This window comes from Macaca fascicularis, chromosome 10 (assembly GCF_037993035.2).
Source record: "Macaca fascicularis isolate 582-1 chromosome 10, T2T-MFA8v1.1".
NCBI classification, from domain to species: domain Eukaryota; kingdom Metazoa; phylum Chordata; class Mammalia; order Primates; family Cercopithecidae; genus Macaca; species Macaca fascicularis.
The window spans coordinates 13,063,015-13,078,883 of record NC_088384.1 but is presented as its reverse complement, the minus strand read 5'-3'; the positions used below and the strand labels follow the sequence as shown (position 1 = coordinate 13,078,883).

General features: G+C 42.2%; 1 protein-coding gene across 1 annotated transcript in view; it reads right to left on the bottom strand.

Moving 5' to 3' along the window:
* Window positions 1–7,479: 7,479 nt before the first annotated feature.
* The window catches only part of FAM227A (family with sequence similarity 227 member A), a 72,930-nt gene continuing 64,540 nt past the window's right edge, over window positions 7,480–15,869 (bottom strand). The window contains exons 16-17 of the mRNA XM_074003751.1: window positions 13,582–13,681; window positions 7,480–7,693 (exon numbers count right to left, since the gene is read on the bottom strand). Coding sequence (XP_073859852.1) covers window positions 7,616–7,693; window positions 13,582–13,681 — 178 coding nt within the window. The 3' untranslated portion in view covers window positions 7,480–7,615. The remainder of the gene's footprint in view (window positions 7,694–13,581; window positions 13,682–15,869) is intronic.

The following is a 15,869-nucleotide window of genomic DNA, read 5'->3' as shown; positions in this document are numbered from 1 at the left end:
ACATACCTGTAATCCCAGCTACTCGGGAGGCTAAGGCAGGAGAATTGCTTGAACCCAGGAGGCAGAAGCTGCAGTAAGCCAAGATCGTGCCACTGCACTCTAGCCTGGGAGACAGAGTGAGATGTCTCAAAAAAAAAAAAAAAAAAAAAAAAAGGAAAAGAAAAATTGATAAGTATGCTTATATTTAAAAATATATATCCTGCATGGCAAAATGGTACTTTCCTATCCACAATATAGACCATGGCAAACCAGAGCTTTTGTGTCAATTATTAACTGGATAACATAGCTTGCCTAATTTTTCAAATCCTTCAGGAAGTCCACAATTTCTCTATATAATTTTAAAATTTTATGTCATTTTTATAATATTTTAAGAAATAAAGAAATAGGCAGTGGGATTATAGTTAAGACCTGAATTTTATTTTATTTTTTTTTTATTTTTATTTTTTTTGAGACGGAGTCTTGCTCTGTCACCCAGGCTGGAGTGCAGTGGCCGGATCTCAGCACTGCAAGCTCCGCCTCCCGGGTTCACGCCATTCTCCTGCCTCAGCCTCCCAAGTAGCTGGGACTACAGGCGCCCGCCACCTCGCCCGGCTAGTTTTTTGTATTTTTTAGTAGAGACGGTGTTTCACCGTGTTAGCCAGGATGGTCTCGATCTCCTGACCTCGTGATCCGCCCGTCTCGGCCTCCCGAAGTGCTGGGATTACAGGCTTGAGCCACCGCGCCCGGCCTAAGACCTGAATTTTAAACTATTACACTTTACTGCCCCTCTGTGGACAGTCACCTTATAACCAAATAGAGGCACAGGATTCCAGCACATATAGTTGGGCTTCTACAAAGTGATGCTTGCTGATACATATTCTTGAAATTTCAAGAGCTTGAATTTGAGAAATGCTTTAGTAGAGAACTAAAGAATGAAGGCTCATCACGTACAAATTTCACTGGGTAGAATTCCCCTTAAACATATTTGTTTGTTTTGTTTTGCTTTTTGTTTTTGAGTCAGGGTCTCCCTCTGTCACCCAGGCTAGAGTACAGTGGTAAGATCTTGGCTCACAGCAGCCTCAATCTCCCAGGCTCAAGCGATCCTCCCACCTCAGCCTCCCAAAGAGCTGGCACTACAGGCACAAGCCACCACATCCAGCTAATTTTTTGGTATTTTTTTTTGTAGAGATGTGGTTTCACCATGTTGCCCTAGTCTCAAACTTCTGGGCTCAAGTGATCCTCCTATCTCAGCCTCCCAGAGTGCTGGGTTTACAGGCATGAGCCATTGTGTCCAGCAGTGTTCCATTTCTTTATCTCCATTTTCAAATAATTTGCCTTTAAGAATAAGGTACTTGTAGCCTATTGCTGAGACGTGTACCTCTTAGTGGCTCCTTCCCCTGGCTACATAAAGGCTTAAAATGACTGCTGTTTGTAAAGAGTCGATTAAAATTTTAACCTAGGGCCTTACATTATTCACCTCCAGTTACAAGAAGGCATAGGGGGTGCCATAGGAACGCATGGGAGGGACATCTTATTCAGTTTGTGGGTAACTGGGGAACATGGCATTAGAGGCTGACACCCATGAGTAATTCATTAGTCAGGTAATAAGAGGGAATAAGTACTAACTTAAGAGATTGCATTTAGCTGGAGTTCAATACTTATTTGGAGAATGAATGACTAGTAAAACACCTCTTACATTTGCCAAACTTTCTCTTTTTTTCCTCAGTATTCTAGTTCCATCAATCTTGTCATGCTGTTTTTTCTTACACTTCTAGATTACATAGACATTTCAAATATTGTGTTTCTTGCCTCAGCAGAGGGAATATTCTGAAAGATACTAATTCTGCAGTGTGTGGATTTGCATTAACCTAAAGGGGTTTACTATAGGTTTACAGAAAAAACCAGAAAAGTAGAAAGAAGAAAAAAAAAAATCTGTAAGATTATGAACCAAAAAATCAAAAACCAAAGTTCCCATCTTTATTCGAAGCAATGATTAGCAAAATAAAAGGCAAAAGTTGTATATAGTTTTGAATATGTACTTCTTTTTTTTTTTTTTTTTTTTTTGAGACTGAATCTCACTCTGTCACCAGCCTGGAGTGCAGTGGCATGATCTCAGCTCACTGCAACCTCTGACTCCCTGGTTCAAGCGATTCTCCTGCCTCAGCCTCCTGAGTAGCTGGGATTACAGGTCCGTGCCACGATGCCCAGCTAATTTTTGTATTTTTAGTAGAGACGGGGTTTCACCGTGTTGGCCAGGATGGTCTCGATCTCCTGACCTCATGATCTGCCCTCCTCAGCCTCCCAAAGTGCTGGGATTACAGGTGTGAGCAGGTAATTTCTAATCCTACTTTTTCAGTTGCCTAGTAAGCATTTTTCCATGTCTTAAGCATAATTTTAAATGGTTGCATAATATTTCATTGAATGTATTATTAACAATTTCCCTATTATTGGACATTACTAATTAGTGTCAGCATCTTTTTGCATAGTTTATTTTTTAGGATTACTTTTATTTATTTATAATAAAAAAAATAGAGATGGGGTCTCACTATGTTGCCAAGGCTGGTCTTGAACTCCTGGGCTCAAGCAGTCCTCTCACATTGGCCTCCCAAAGTGCTGGGATTACAGGCATGAGCCACTGCACCTGGCTGAGGATCCCTTTTCTTAGGGTAGATTTCTGGATGTATAATCATTGATTGAAAGGACAATTTTAAGGCTATTGATAAATATTTAAAGCTCATGGAAATATTTGGTTGTACTAGTTTCCATGTCCTGGCAAAGAAAGAGTTGGTTATTTCACAGCTGTTACAGAGCTCACGGTCTAGTAGGAAAGATAGATTTTATACAAAGAACTATATAAGCAGAATTGTGAAAAATACATTAAAGGAAAAATAGTGTGCACTGTGCTAAGCACACAGATAGAAAGGTGACTAAGTCTCTGCTGTGGAAAGCAACAATGCTTGGGAGACGCAGACCCATAAACAGGTTGTTCCTTTAAAAATAATTTTTTTAGGCCAGTTGCAGTGGCTCACGCATGTAATCCCAGCACTTTAGGAGGCCAGGGCAGGCGGATCACGAGGTCAGGAGATCGAGACCATCCTGGCAAACATGGTGAAACCCCGTCTTTACTAAAAATACAAAAATTAGCTGGGTGTGGTGGAGCGTGCCTGTAATCCCAGCTACTCAGGAGGCTGAGGCAGGAGAATTGCTTGAATCAGGGAGTCAGAGATTGCAGTGAGCTGAGATCATGCCACTGCACTCCAGCCTGGCAGCAGAGGGAGACTCCATCTCAATAAAAAAGAAAAACCAAAAAATTAAATTTTTATTTTATGTAAAAAGAGTTTTTTTCTTTCATTGAGTGGATGCCTTGGATAATCTATTCAAGGAAGATCACTTAGTCCAACTTAATGAAACCTATATCCTTTGTGTACTGACTGGCAGCACACATTAAGGCCATCTTTTTTTTCTTTTTCTTTTCTTTTCGTTTTCTTTCTTTTCTTTTCTTTTTTTTTTTTTTTTTTTTTTTTTTTTTGAGATAGAGTCTTGCTCTTTCGCCCAGGCTGGAGTGCAGTGGTGCCATCTCGGCTCACTGCAACCTCCGCCTTCTGGGTTCAAGTGATTCTCCTGCCTCAGCCTCCTGAGTAGCTGGGATTACAGGGGCCTGCCACCATGCCAGCTAATTTCTGTATTTTTAGTAGAGACAGGGTTTTGCCATGTTAGCCAGGCTGGTTTGGAACTCTCGACCTCAAGTAATCCGCCTGCCTCAGCCTCCCAAAGTGCTGGGATTACAGGCGTGAGCCACCGTACCCGGCTGAGGCCGTATTTCTGAATCAGACCTTGCTGGTTTGGGCAGACATGACAAGAGCACGAACACTGGCCAAATTTTCATGGGTGGCTCCAGTAGAGCTGCTGGTGACCTATCTTGCTTTCTGTTGTACGTACGGAAGAAAAAGGCATAAACAGGTCATTCTAACCTAAGTGTCGTGATTAACAGTTGATACTCACTTCAGTCTTAGTCTGTCCTTTTTTTTTTTTTAATCATGTTTTCTTCCCTTGCACCTTTTAAATTTCATAAATATAGTTTATTTAACCATAATCCAATATACCACAGCCAGGTGGCTAAATGTCCTGTTATTGCTCACATGCTACCAATTTCTGTTCACCTACTTGAGTACTGTTCTGAGAAAAAATTAGACTCCATGCAAGTTCTAGAAAAATCTATCCAAGTTCTAGATAAATGAAATGTCAGGGCAAAAACTTGACTTATTGTTGGGTGCAATGGCATGCATTTGCAGTCCCAGCTACTCAGGAGGCTGAGGCAGGAGAATCGCTTGAACCCGTGAGGGGGAGGTTGCAGTGAGCCAAGATCGCACCACTGCACTCCAGATTGGTGACAGAGCGAGACTCCATCTCAAAAAAAAAGAAAGAAACTAAATAGTAAATATTTTCATTTACATATAGGCTTTAAAGGAACACATTACTTGGAACAAGATTTAAAGAAGTACAAATATCTAGGCACAAATGAATTTCTGGTTTAACTTAAACTTCTTTTATAAATAACCATTTATATAAACTTTTAATATATTGATATATAACATACATGTATAAGATAGACAACAAATGACAAAGCCCAAAAGGATTTTATATATACATAAATATAAACATGTATGTGTTTTATACATATTTTATGGGTTATATATACACATAAAAGTTAAATATAAATGTTTTACATATTAAATACTGTATATTATGTGTGTATATATATTTACACACGTATATATACACACACAGTCACGTGTCACTTAACAGTGGGGATATACTCTGAGAAATGCATTACTGGGCGACTTGGTCATTGTGTGAACAGTATAGAGTGTACTTACACAGACCTAGTATACTCTGTGCTATACCTGACTACAGGCCTAGGCTACATGGGATAGCCTATTGCTCCTAGGCTATAAGCCTGTACAGCATGTTGCTGTACTGAATAATGTAGGCAACTATCACACTATGGTAAATATTTGTGTATCTGAACATATCTAAACATACACAAGGTACAGTAAAAATATAGTATAAAAGATAAAAAAAAGGCCGGGCGCGGTGGCTCAAGCCTGTAATCCCAGCACTTTGGGAGGCCGAGACGGGCGGATCACGAGGTCAGGAGATCGAGACCATCCTGGCGAACACGGTTAAACCCCGTCTCTACTAAAAAAATACAAAAAACTAGCCGGGCGAGGTGGCGGGCGCCTATAGTCCCAGCTACTCGGGAGGCTGAGGCAGGAGAATGGCGTAAACCTGGGAGGCGGAGCTTGCAGTGAGCTGAGATCCGGCCACAGCACTCCAGCCTGGGTGACAGAGCAAGACTCCGTCTCAAAAAAAAAAAAAAGAAAAAAAAAGATAAAAAAACAGTACAACTACATAGGGCACTTACAATAAATGGAGCTTATAATAAATGGGCATTTATAATAAATGGAGCTGGAAATTGCTCTGGGTGAGTCAGTGAGTGAGTGTGAAGACCTAGGACATTACTATACTGTAGACTTTATAAGCACTGTACATTTAGGCTACACTAAATTTATACAAAAATATTTTTCTTTAATAATAAATTAACCTTAGCTTATTGTAACTTTTTTATTTTATAAACTTTAATTCTTTTAAACTTTTAAACTCTTTTGGAGTAGCTTAAAACACAAACACATTGTATAACTATACAACAACAATATTTTCTTTCTTTATATCCTTATGAGTTTTTTCTATTTTAAAAATGCTTCTTTTTTTTTCTTTTCTTTTTTTTTTTTTTGAGACGGAGTTTCGCTCTTCTTGCCCAAGCTGGAGTGCAATGGTGCCATCTCGGCTCACTGCAACCTCCGCCTCCTGGGTTCAAGTGATTCTCCTGCTTCAGCCTCCTGAGTAGTTGGAATTACAGGCGTGTGCCACCACGCCCAGCTAATTTTTGCATTTTCGGTAGAGACGGGGTTTCACCGTGTTAGCCAGGATGGTGTCAATCTCCTGACCTTGTGATCCACACATCTCAGCCTCCCAAAGTGCTGGGATTACAGGCATGAGTCACCATGCCTGGCTTTTTTTTTTTTTTTTTTTGAGATGGAGTCTTGCTTTGTCACCCAGGCTGGAGTGCAGTGGCACTATCTCGGCTCACTGCAACCTCCGCCTCCCAACTTCATGCAATTCTCCCGCTTCAGCCTCCCGAGTAGCTGGGATTACAGGTGTGTGCTACCACGCCCGGCAAATTTTTGTATTTTTAGTAGAGACAGAGTTTCACCATGTTGGCCAGGCTGGTCTTGAACTTCTGACCTCAAGTGATCCACCTGCCTCGGCCTTCCAAAGTGCTGAGATTATAGACGTGAGCCACCGTGCCCGGCCAATTTTTTTTTTTTAACCTAAAATTTATGTGGTTAAAGATGAAGACACAAACACACACAGTAGCCTAGGCCTACACAGGGTCAGGATCATTAATATCACTGTCTTCCACCTCCACATCTTTGTCCCACTGGAATGTCTCTAGGGTAATCACATGCATGCAGCTGTCATCACCTATGATAACAATGCCTTCTTCTGTAATACCTCCTGAAGGACCTACCTGGCGGCAGATGCCTGTAATCCCAGCTACTTGGGAGGCTGAGGCAGGAGAATCACTTGAACCCAGGAGGTGGAGGTTGTAGTGAGCCAAGATCACGCCACTGCACTCCAGCCTGTGCAACAGAGTGAGACTCCGTCTCAAACAAACACACACACCACAAACAAAAAAGAAGAAGCTGCAGCAGTGTGGTATTTAGATATACAGTGGAGAAAAAATACCAAAATGATCAGTTAAAAAAAAGGAAAGTAAAAAAAAAAATAGAGGAAAGTGTTGTGGGGGAAAAGGAAAAGCGGCCTAGAGGAGTGCAATTTTTTGTAACAAGCTTTGTAGAACTATTAATTTGATAATTTGATAGGCGCTTCTATTATGCTCCCTCTGAGCCTTTGCCCCCTGCTCCTCTAACCACTGGGCTTGCCGGCCTCTTTCCAATATGCCCTCCTTCCGCCTGGCAAACATCTTGTCTTTTCTAAACTCGGCCCATGGACATGACATCTGTAAAGTGTTTCTGTGTGACTCCCAGGCTTCTGCCTTCATTTTCCTCTGTCCAATACTTAGAGCATTTAATGTGTTGATACGTCTGTCTTCCCTCTACCAGATGGTGACTCCCTTGAGAACAGGGACTGTGTCTTATCTAGTGTTAATTACCCAGTGTCTACAGCAGAGAACTTCAGAAACCTTTCTAAACCTGGGCTTGCCGCTGTGTAAAATGCAGTGCATAATCCCTACTTCATATGGCTGGTATGAAAGTTTAACCTTTGTATGAGGTCATATTTGTAACGTACTTACCAACGTGCATTTAATAAAATACTGAGTGAAAGAGTAAATGTATGAATACATGTAGTGACCCAAGCACCAACTCTCTACTCCTGCTTTTCACTCAGCCTAGAAAAACTACAATGGAATCTTTCCCCTATGGTGAAATCGTGATTCCTATTTCTCAGTCTTTGGCTACAATTTTCTTATTTTCTTGTTCTTCCACTCCACCTCATAGCAGAAATATCACAGATTCTGTAGGCGCTTCCTGGTTCTAGGTTGCGGAGCTCCTCAGGGCTTGGTGAGTGGAAGGAAATGTTCAACTTCTGCTTCTCTTCTCTTTTCCTCTCCTCCTTTCCCCTCCTGTGGGTGAAACAAACAAATAAAAACAAAAATTAATTTACAAATGTAATTTCTTCAAAGACTGCATGTGAGCAGTGGCGTGGCCAGTGGTGATCCTTGTGTGCATGGAATATTGAGGGCGTGCTCCTGCCTCCAGAGAAAGTGGTCGAGTAGGACAGCTGGCATCCACGGCTTCCACATCCCCGGTGCCTCCACCCTTCATCTTTCACCAGTACTGACAGGAACACTGCTGCATGGGATCTGAGCTGGGCCCCACAAACCTCTAGGCAGCAAGCAGGTACTACTCCATTGGAGGTGACATCCCTCTGGTGATGCTGAAAACCTGGATTGTGTTTTCTAACTCTGTGTTCCCTACTGCTTTACACCTCCAGATGTGAATCTTCAGAATATATATGCTGGGCTATGGCATGGAGACTAGTCTCACAAGCCTAAAGGACTTCCTTTAATATTTCACGAAAGCATCACATTTCTTTTTTTCTTTCTTTCTTTCTTTCTTTCTTTTTTTTTTTGAGATGGAGTATCGCTCTGTCACCAGGCTGGAGTGCAGTGGTGTGATCTTGGCTCACTGCAACCTCTGACTCCCGGGTTCAAGTGATTCTCCTGCCTCAGCCTCCCAAGTAGCTGGGATTATAGGCATGTACCACCACGCCCAGCTAATTTTTTTTTTGTATTTTTTTTTTTTTTTTAGTAGAGACGGGGTTTCACTATGTTGGCCAAGATGGTCTTGATCTCCTGACCTTGTGATCCGCCCACCTTGTCCTCCCAACCTGCTGGAATTACAGGCGTGAGCCACCGTGCCCAGCCTATACTTCTTCTATTTAGGTTCACTGTCCTTATTTGGAAAGAACAAGCTACAACTTGAAGGAGAAATCATAAGACATACTAAAAAGTATTTTGAAATAAAAACAAAAACATAACATAATAAAACTTATGGAGTAAAGCAAAAGCAGTGCTAAGAGAGAAATTTATAGCTATAAATGCCTATGTTTTAAAAAGAAGAAACATCTCAAATCAATAACTTCACTTTATGACTTGTGGAGTTAGCAAAAGAAGCACAAACTAAATCTGAAGCTGGCAGAAGGAAGGAGATTAAGATTAGAGCAGAGGACATGAAATAGAGAATAGAAAAAATAGAAGGTCAGTTGAAGGAAACAAAATGTTAGTTATCAATAAAATTAACAAACTGAGTTTGAATGACTACCAAGAAAAGGACACACATAGATGAAAATGGGAACATGATTACCGACCTTACAGAAATAAAGCTTGTAAGAGAATACAAATGCCAATAAATTACATAGCCTGTATGAAATGGAAAACTTCATAGAAATACACAAATTACCAAAACTGACTCAAGAAAAAAATAAAAATTCTGCATAGACTTATAACAAATAAAACAATTGAAAAAATCTCCCTTTGAACAAAGAAAAGTGAAAGACTACAGGGCTTCATTTGTGAATTCTACCAAACCGTTAAGGAAGAATTAACACCAATTCTTCTCAAGCTCTTCCAAAAAATAGAAGAGCAAATAGTTTTTCATAGCTCATTTTATGGGGCCGGCATCATGCTGATACCAGAATTAGAAAAAGAAATGACAAGAAAAGAAAATTATAGACCACTATTCCTTAAGAATACAAATGCAGAGATCTTCCAACAAATACTAGCAAACTGACTCCAACAGACTATTAAAAGGATTATACACCAGGACCAATGGGATTTACCCCAGGAATCTGAGGGTGGTTCCCCTCAGTGAAACACAAATGGATCAGGGTATAGAGCACAATAAAGGAATGAAGAGAAAACCCCACATAATTATCTCAATGATGCAGAGAAAGCATTTGACAAGAACCAACAGCATTTCATGATAATAAACACTCAGAAAAAATAGGAATAGAATGGAATTACTCTAACATGATTATGGACATTTATGACAAACCCACAGATAACAGCACACTCAATGGTTAAAGACTGAAAGCCTTTCCCTAAGACCAGGGACAGGACAAAATGCGTCCTTTCACTGCTAGTATTCCACTTTGTATCAGAAGCTCTAGACAGATAATTAGGCAAGAAATAAAAGGCATCCAAATTGGAAGTGAAGAAGTAAAACTATCTCTATCTACAGACAGCATGATTCTATATGTAGAAAATGCCAACACAACAAGACCCTGTCTCTACAAAGAAATTTTAGCCAGGCGTGGTGGCTCATGCCTGTAATTCCAGGACTTTGGGAGGCTGAGGTGGGTGGATCACCTGAGGTCAGGAGTTTGAAACTAGCCTGGTCAACATGGTGAAACCCTGTCTCTACTAAAAATGCAAAGATTAGGCGGGTGTGGTGGTGCGTGTCTGTAGTCCCAGCTACTCAGGAGGCTGAGGCAGGAGAATCATTTGAACCTGGGAGGCAGAGGTTGCAGTGAGCCAAGATCGCGCCATTGCACTCCAGCCTGGGTGACAGAGCAACTCTGTCTCAAAAAAAAAAAAAAAAAAAAAAAAAAAAGGGCTGGGCACCATGGCTCACGCCTGTAATCCGGCACTTTGGGAGACCGAGATGGGCGGATCACGAGGTCAGGAGATCGAGACCATCCTGGCTAACACAGTGAAACCCTGTCTCTACTAAAAATACAAAAAAATTAGCCGGGCATGGTAGCAGGCATCTGTAGTCCCAGCTACTCAGGAAACTGAGGCAGGAGAATGGCATGAACCCGGGAAGCGGAGGTTGCAGTAAGCCGAGATCGCACCACTGTACTCCAGCCTGGGCGACAGAGCAAGACTCCATCTCAAAAAAAAAAAAAAAAAAAAAAAAAAAAGAAAAAAGAAAAAAAGAAGAAAGAGGTTATAGGTTTAATTATATTCCCCAAAAGACATGTGAAGGTTGTAAACCCCAATACCCATGAATAACACCTTTTTTGGAAATAGTCTTTGTAGATGTAATCAAGTTCAATGAAGACATTAGCATGGGCCTTTATCCAATATGACTGCTGTTTTTAGAAGAATAGATGCAGACAGACATGAAGAAGGCCAGGTGATGACAGAGGCAGAGATTGGAGTGAGGCATCTACAAGCCAAGGACAGCCATGGACTGTTGGCAACCGCACGAAGCTAGGGAGAGGCAAAGGAAGACTACCCTGAACCCCGCAGAGGAAGCATGGCCCTGCTGACACCTTGACTTTGGAGTTTAGCCTCCAGAACTGTGAGAAAATACATTTATGTTGTTTGAAAAAGAAAAGAAATATATATACAGATGCCAAGAGGCGAATAAAGAAAGATAAGAACATTAGAGGATCAATCCAGGAGGTCTGACAATTGACTATCATAGTTCCAGAAATAGCAAAGAAAATGAAGGGAATTTTCAAAGAAATAATACAAGCAAAAATCTCAGAATTGGAGGACTCTGCCCTCTGGACTGAGAGGACTCCCGACCTCAGTGACGCATATTAAGAAAAGGACTCATACCACAGTATATCATTGGGAAACTTCAGGATACTAAGAATGAAGACAGGCCGGGCGCGGTGACTCAAGCTTGTAATCCCAGCACTTTGGGAGGCCGAGACGGGCAGATCACGAGGTCAGGAGATCGAGACCATCCTGGCTAACATGGTGAAACCCCGTCTCTACTAAAAAATACAAAAAACTAGCCAGGCACAGTGGCGGGCGCCTGTAGTCCCAGCTACTCGGGAGGCTGAGGCAGGAGAATGGCATGAACCCGGGAGGCGGAGCTTGCAGTGAGCTGAGATCCCGCCACTGCACTCCAGCCTGGGCTACAGAGCGAGACTCCGTCTCAAAAAAAAAAAAAAAAGAAAAAAAAAAAAAAAAAGAATGAAGACAATATCCTAAAAGTTCCCACAGGGGGAAAAACAGTGACCCACGAAGCCATAGGAATCAGAATAGCATGAGACTTCTCAGCAGCAAAAGTAGGACGCAGGAAAAATTTTCCAAAATTCTGTAGAATATTGACTTTTAACTTAGAATTTTATTCCCAGCAAAACATTTGCCAAATATTAATCAAGAACAAAGACATTTTTTCATATCTGTAATCCCAGCACTTTGGGAGGCCAAGGCCAGAGAATCACTTGAGTTCAGGAGTTGCAGACCAGCCTGGGCAACACAGCAAGATCTCATCTCTTAAATAATTTTTTAAAAATAGAACAAAGGGCCGGGCATGGTGGCTCACACCTGTAATCCCAGCATTTTGGGAGGCCGAGGTGGGCGGATCACCTGAGGTCAAGAGTTTGAGACTAGCCTGGCAAACACGGTGAAACCTCATCTCTGCTAAAAAAAAAAAAAAAAAAAAAAAAATTAGCTGGGCATGGTGGCACGCACCTTTAGTCCCAGCTACTGGGGGAGGCTGAGGCAGGAGAACTGCCTGAACCCAGGAGAAGGAGGTTGCAGTGAGCCAAGATCGTGCCACTGCACTGCAGCCTGGGTGACAGAAGGAGACTCCATCTCAAAAAAAAAAAAAAAAAAGACGTTTTGGACATGCAAAGACTCAAATATTTCCCATATGCCTTTTTTGTTGGGAACTACTAGAAGATGTACTCCAGCAAAGTGAACATGGCTTTTTAGGTCAGGACTATGAGACAGACTTGGGCTGTCCATGGCCCTGAGGCAGAGGCAGCTTGAAAAAGAATTCAGCCCACAGAAGGGAAAAGGATCAAGAGACAGAGAGAGAAAGAGCCTGAAAATATCAAGTTCTTAGGTTTAATATGCCTGCAGATGGCCTGTCATGGCCTTCCCAGTTATTTAAGCTGCTACATTCTCCTTCCATTTAAGCTAGTTTGAGCTGGCTTCCTGGCACATGCAACCAAGGAGCTCTGTCTCATACACTTCATAAAGTACATAGGCCAATGCTTGGTATAGAGGAAGTACAAATCATTAGTAGTCCTTACTATCACCAATAATAACACTAAAACTAAAATGAGAGTAGTGTGAGTAATACATAAAAGTGAACTTTTTTTTGAGATGGAGTCTAGTTCTGTCTCCAGGATGGAGTGCAGTGGCGTGATCTTGGCTCACTGCAACCTCCGCCTCCCGGATTCAAGCAATTCTCCTGCCTCAGCCTCCCGAGTAGCTGGGATTACAGGCATGCCCAGCTAATTTTTGTATTTTTAGTAGAGGTGGGGTTTCACTATGTTGGCCAGGATGGTCTCCATCTCTTGACCTCATGATCTGCCCACCTCGGCCTCCCAAAGTAGTGGGATTACAGGTGTGAGCCACAGTGCCTGGCCATAAGTGAACTTTTATATGCTCTTTCCTATGTTTTAAGAATTTTCCGGCCGGGCGCGGTGGCTCAAGCCTGTAATCCCAGCACTTTGGGAGGCCGAGACGGGCGGATCACGAGGTCAGGAGATCGAGACCATCCTGGCTAACACGGTGAAACCCCATCTCTACTAAAAAATACAAAAAACTAGCCGGGCGAGGTGGCGGGCGCCTGTAGTCCCAGCTACTCGGGAGACTGAGGCAGGAGAATGGCGTGAACCCGGGAGGCGGAGCTTGCAGTGAGCTGAGATCCGGCCACTGCACTCCAGCCTGGGCGACAGAGCGAGACTCCGTCTCAAAAAAAAAAAAAAAAAAAAAAAAAGAATTTTCCAGCCTGGGCAACACAGTGAGACCCCCATCTCTACAAAAATAAAAAATGAGCCGGGCGTGGTGGCACACACCTGTGGTCCCAGCTACTCAGGAGGCTGAAGTGGGAGGATTGCTTGAGCCTAGGAGGTGGAGGCTGCAGTGAGCTATGATGGCACCACTGCAGTCAGCCTTGAGGAGACAGTGAGACTCTGTCTCAAAAAAATAAAATAAAATAATTCTTATTCTTACACTGTTCACACTTCTACATTTCCCATGGTTTTTGTTGGAACAAACTGTAAAAGAAACTCAATTTCTCTCTGGAGACTTCCCTTCATTTTTTTGTCAGGTGATTCCTCATTGAAGGCTGAAGGTGGGACGAACATGTGGTTTGCCTTTTTTTTATCTGCTGCTTTTTGATCAATATTCTTCATTTCCCTGAGGAGAAAACACAGAGACATATAGAAAAAGGCTGGAGTAATTAACATGTCCTCAATGTTCTGTATGTCCTGTAAACTGATAGATCTGCGTGACCATTTACAAAGCATATATTGAAGTATAACGTAGAAACTAGGAGTGCACAGATTCTAAGTGTGCAGCTCATGACATTTTCATATACTGAACACGTCCATGTAACCAGCACTCAGAATGAGAAAGAGAACGCTGCCAGCTCCTTAGAAGCCGCCTCATGTCTCTGCTCAGTCACTATCCTACTTCCTTAAGAGTAACCCTGCCTGGATGTCTAGCAGCACAGGTGTGTTTTAAGGCACCATTTTTATCTGTAGACAAAACTTTGAGAATCACTTTATTAATATAAGGCATGATGAGCTTCTCAACAATATCTTTTCTTTTTTTTTTTTTTGAGATGGAGTCTCGCTCTGTCGCCCAGGCTGGAGTGCAGTGGCATGATCTTGGCTCACTGCAATCTCCACCTCCCAGGTTCAAGCGATTCTCCTGCCTCAGCCTCCTAAGTAGCTGGAACTACAGGCGCCTGCCACCACGCCCGGTTAATTTTTTGCATTTTTAGTAGAGATGGGGTTTCACAGTGTTAGCCAGGATGGTCTCGATCTCTTGACCTCATGATCCACCCACCTCAGCCTCCCCAAGTGCTGGGATTACAGGTGTGAGCCACCGTGCTCAGCGGTGTTTAATATCTTAAACAACAAAAAGTGTAATGTATTTAGCAATGCAACTTCTAACGCACAGTTACAAACTTCCTCCTGGCAAAAAAATCTTGACTATGATAATTCACCTAATAAGAATTTATTTATTAAACAGGAGATCCTTTATTTCTGAAATGTATAAGCTGTAAAGTTAACCCTGGATATTCTATGTGAATTTAATGTTAACTTTAAACTAGTTCTGAACTTCAAAACGTTCTGGCCATGGAATGGAAGGGTTATTTGCAACTTCTAGAAGAAATACATTTCTTTGAACTCATCTTCCTTTGAACTGGATGAAATGTGGACCTGGTGGCTGGAACTTGAGCAGCCGTTTTTTACTATGAAGCTAAATCATGGGCTGAAGCTAGTGGAGCAATATCATAAAAGATCTTGGCCGGGCACAGTGGCTCACGCCTATAATCCCAGCACTTTGGGAGGCCGAGGCGGGTGGATCACGAGGTCAGGAGATCGAGACCATCCTGGCAAGCATTGTGAAACCCCGTTTCTACTAAAAATACAAAAAAATTAGCCAGGCGTGGTGGTGGGCGCCTGTAGTCCCAGCTACTCGGGAGGCTGAGGCAGGAGAATGGCATGAACCTGGTGGGCGGAGCTTGCAGTGAGCCGAGATTGTGCTACTGCACTCCAGCCTGGGTAACAGAGTGAGACTCCATCTCAAATAAAAAAAAAAGACCCTGTCACTATGAACTTTCATATCTACTGGAGTCCTTGTAAATGAGAGAAAAGAAATTGTAATAAATTTTAGCCACTGTTTGAGTTTTTCTGTCATTCTAAGCCAAACATAATTATAACTGATACAATTACCTACCTATGGGCCTAGTTCTGAGAAAAGTCTTTACAGACCTTAATTTATTTGATCAATAAACCCCTACAAACTAGGAAATACTATCAAATGACTGAAGTGCAACAAAACAACTGAGGATCAGTGAGCTATGTGCAAATAACCCTTCCATTTTTTATTCCATGACTAGAACTTAGCCCCATACCAGGACCTACCTGTGGCCTCAAAAAGGCAAAAATAGTTTAATAGTCCATGGTAACAGAACCAGTAAGTAAAAATACCTGTATTCCTACCTTAGCCTCGGCCATTCCATGGATCCTGCCATCAAGGCTTGTTACAACCATTGGGAGAGACAGATATGTAAGCAATCATAATGCCTGGTACCCAGAAGGTGCTGAAAATATCTGTTGGGACAATGAACTATAGAATAAATAAAGCTTAATGGGCTGGGTGCGGTGGCTCATGCCTATAATCCTAGCACTTTGAGGTCAAGAGGTCGAGACCATCCTGGCCAACATGGTGAAACCCCGTCTCTACTAAAAATTCAAAATTAAAAGGCCAGTCATGGTGGCTCACACCTGTAATCCCAGCACTTTGGGAGGCCAAGGCGGGCAGATCATGAGGTCAGGAGATCGAGACCATCCTGGCTAACACGGTGAAACCC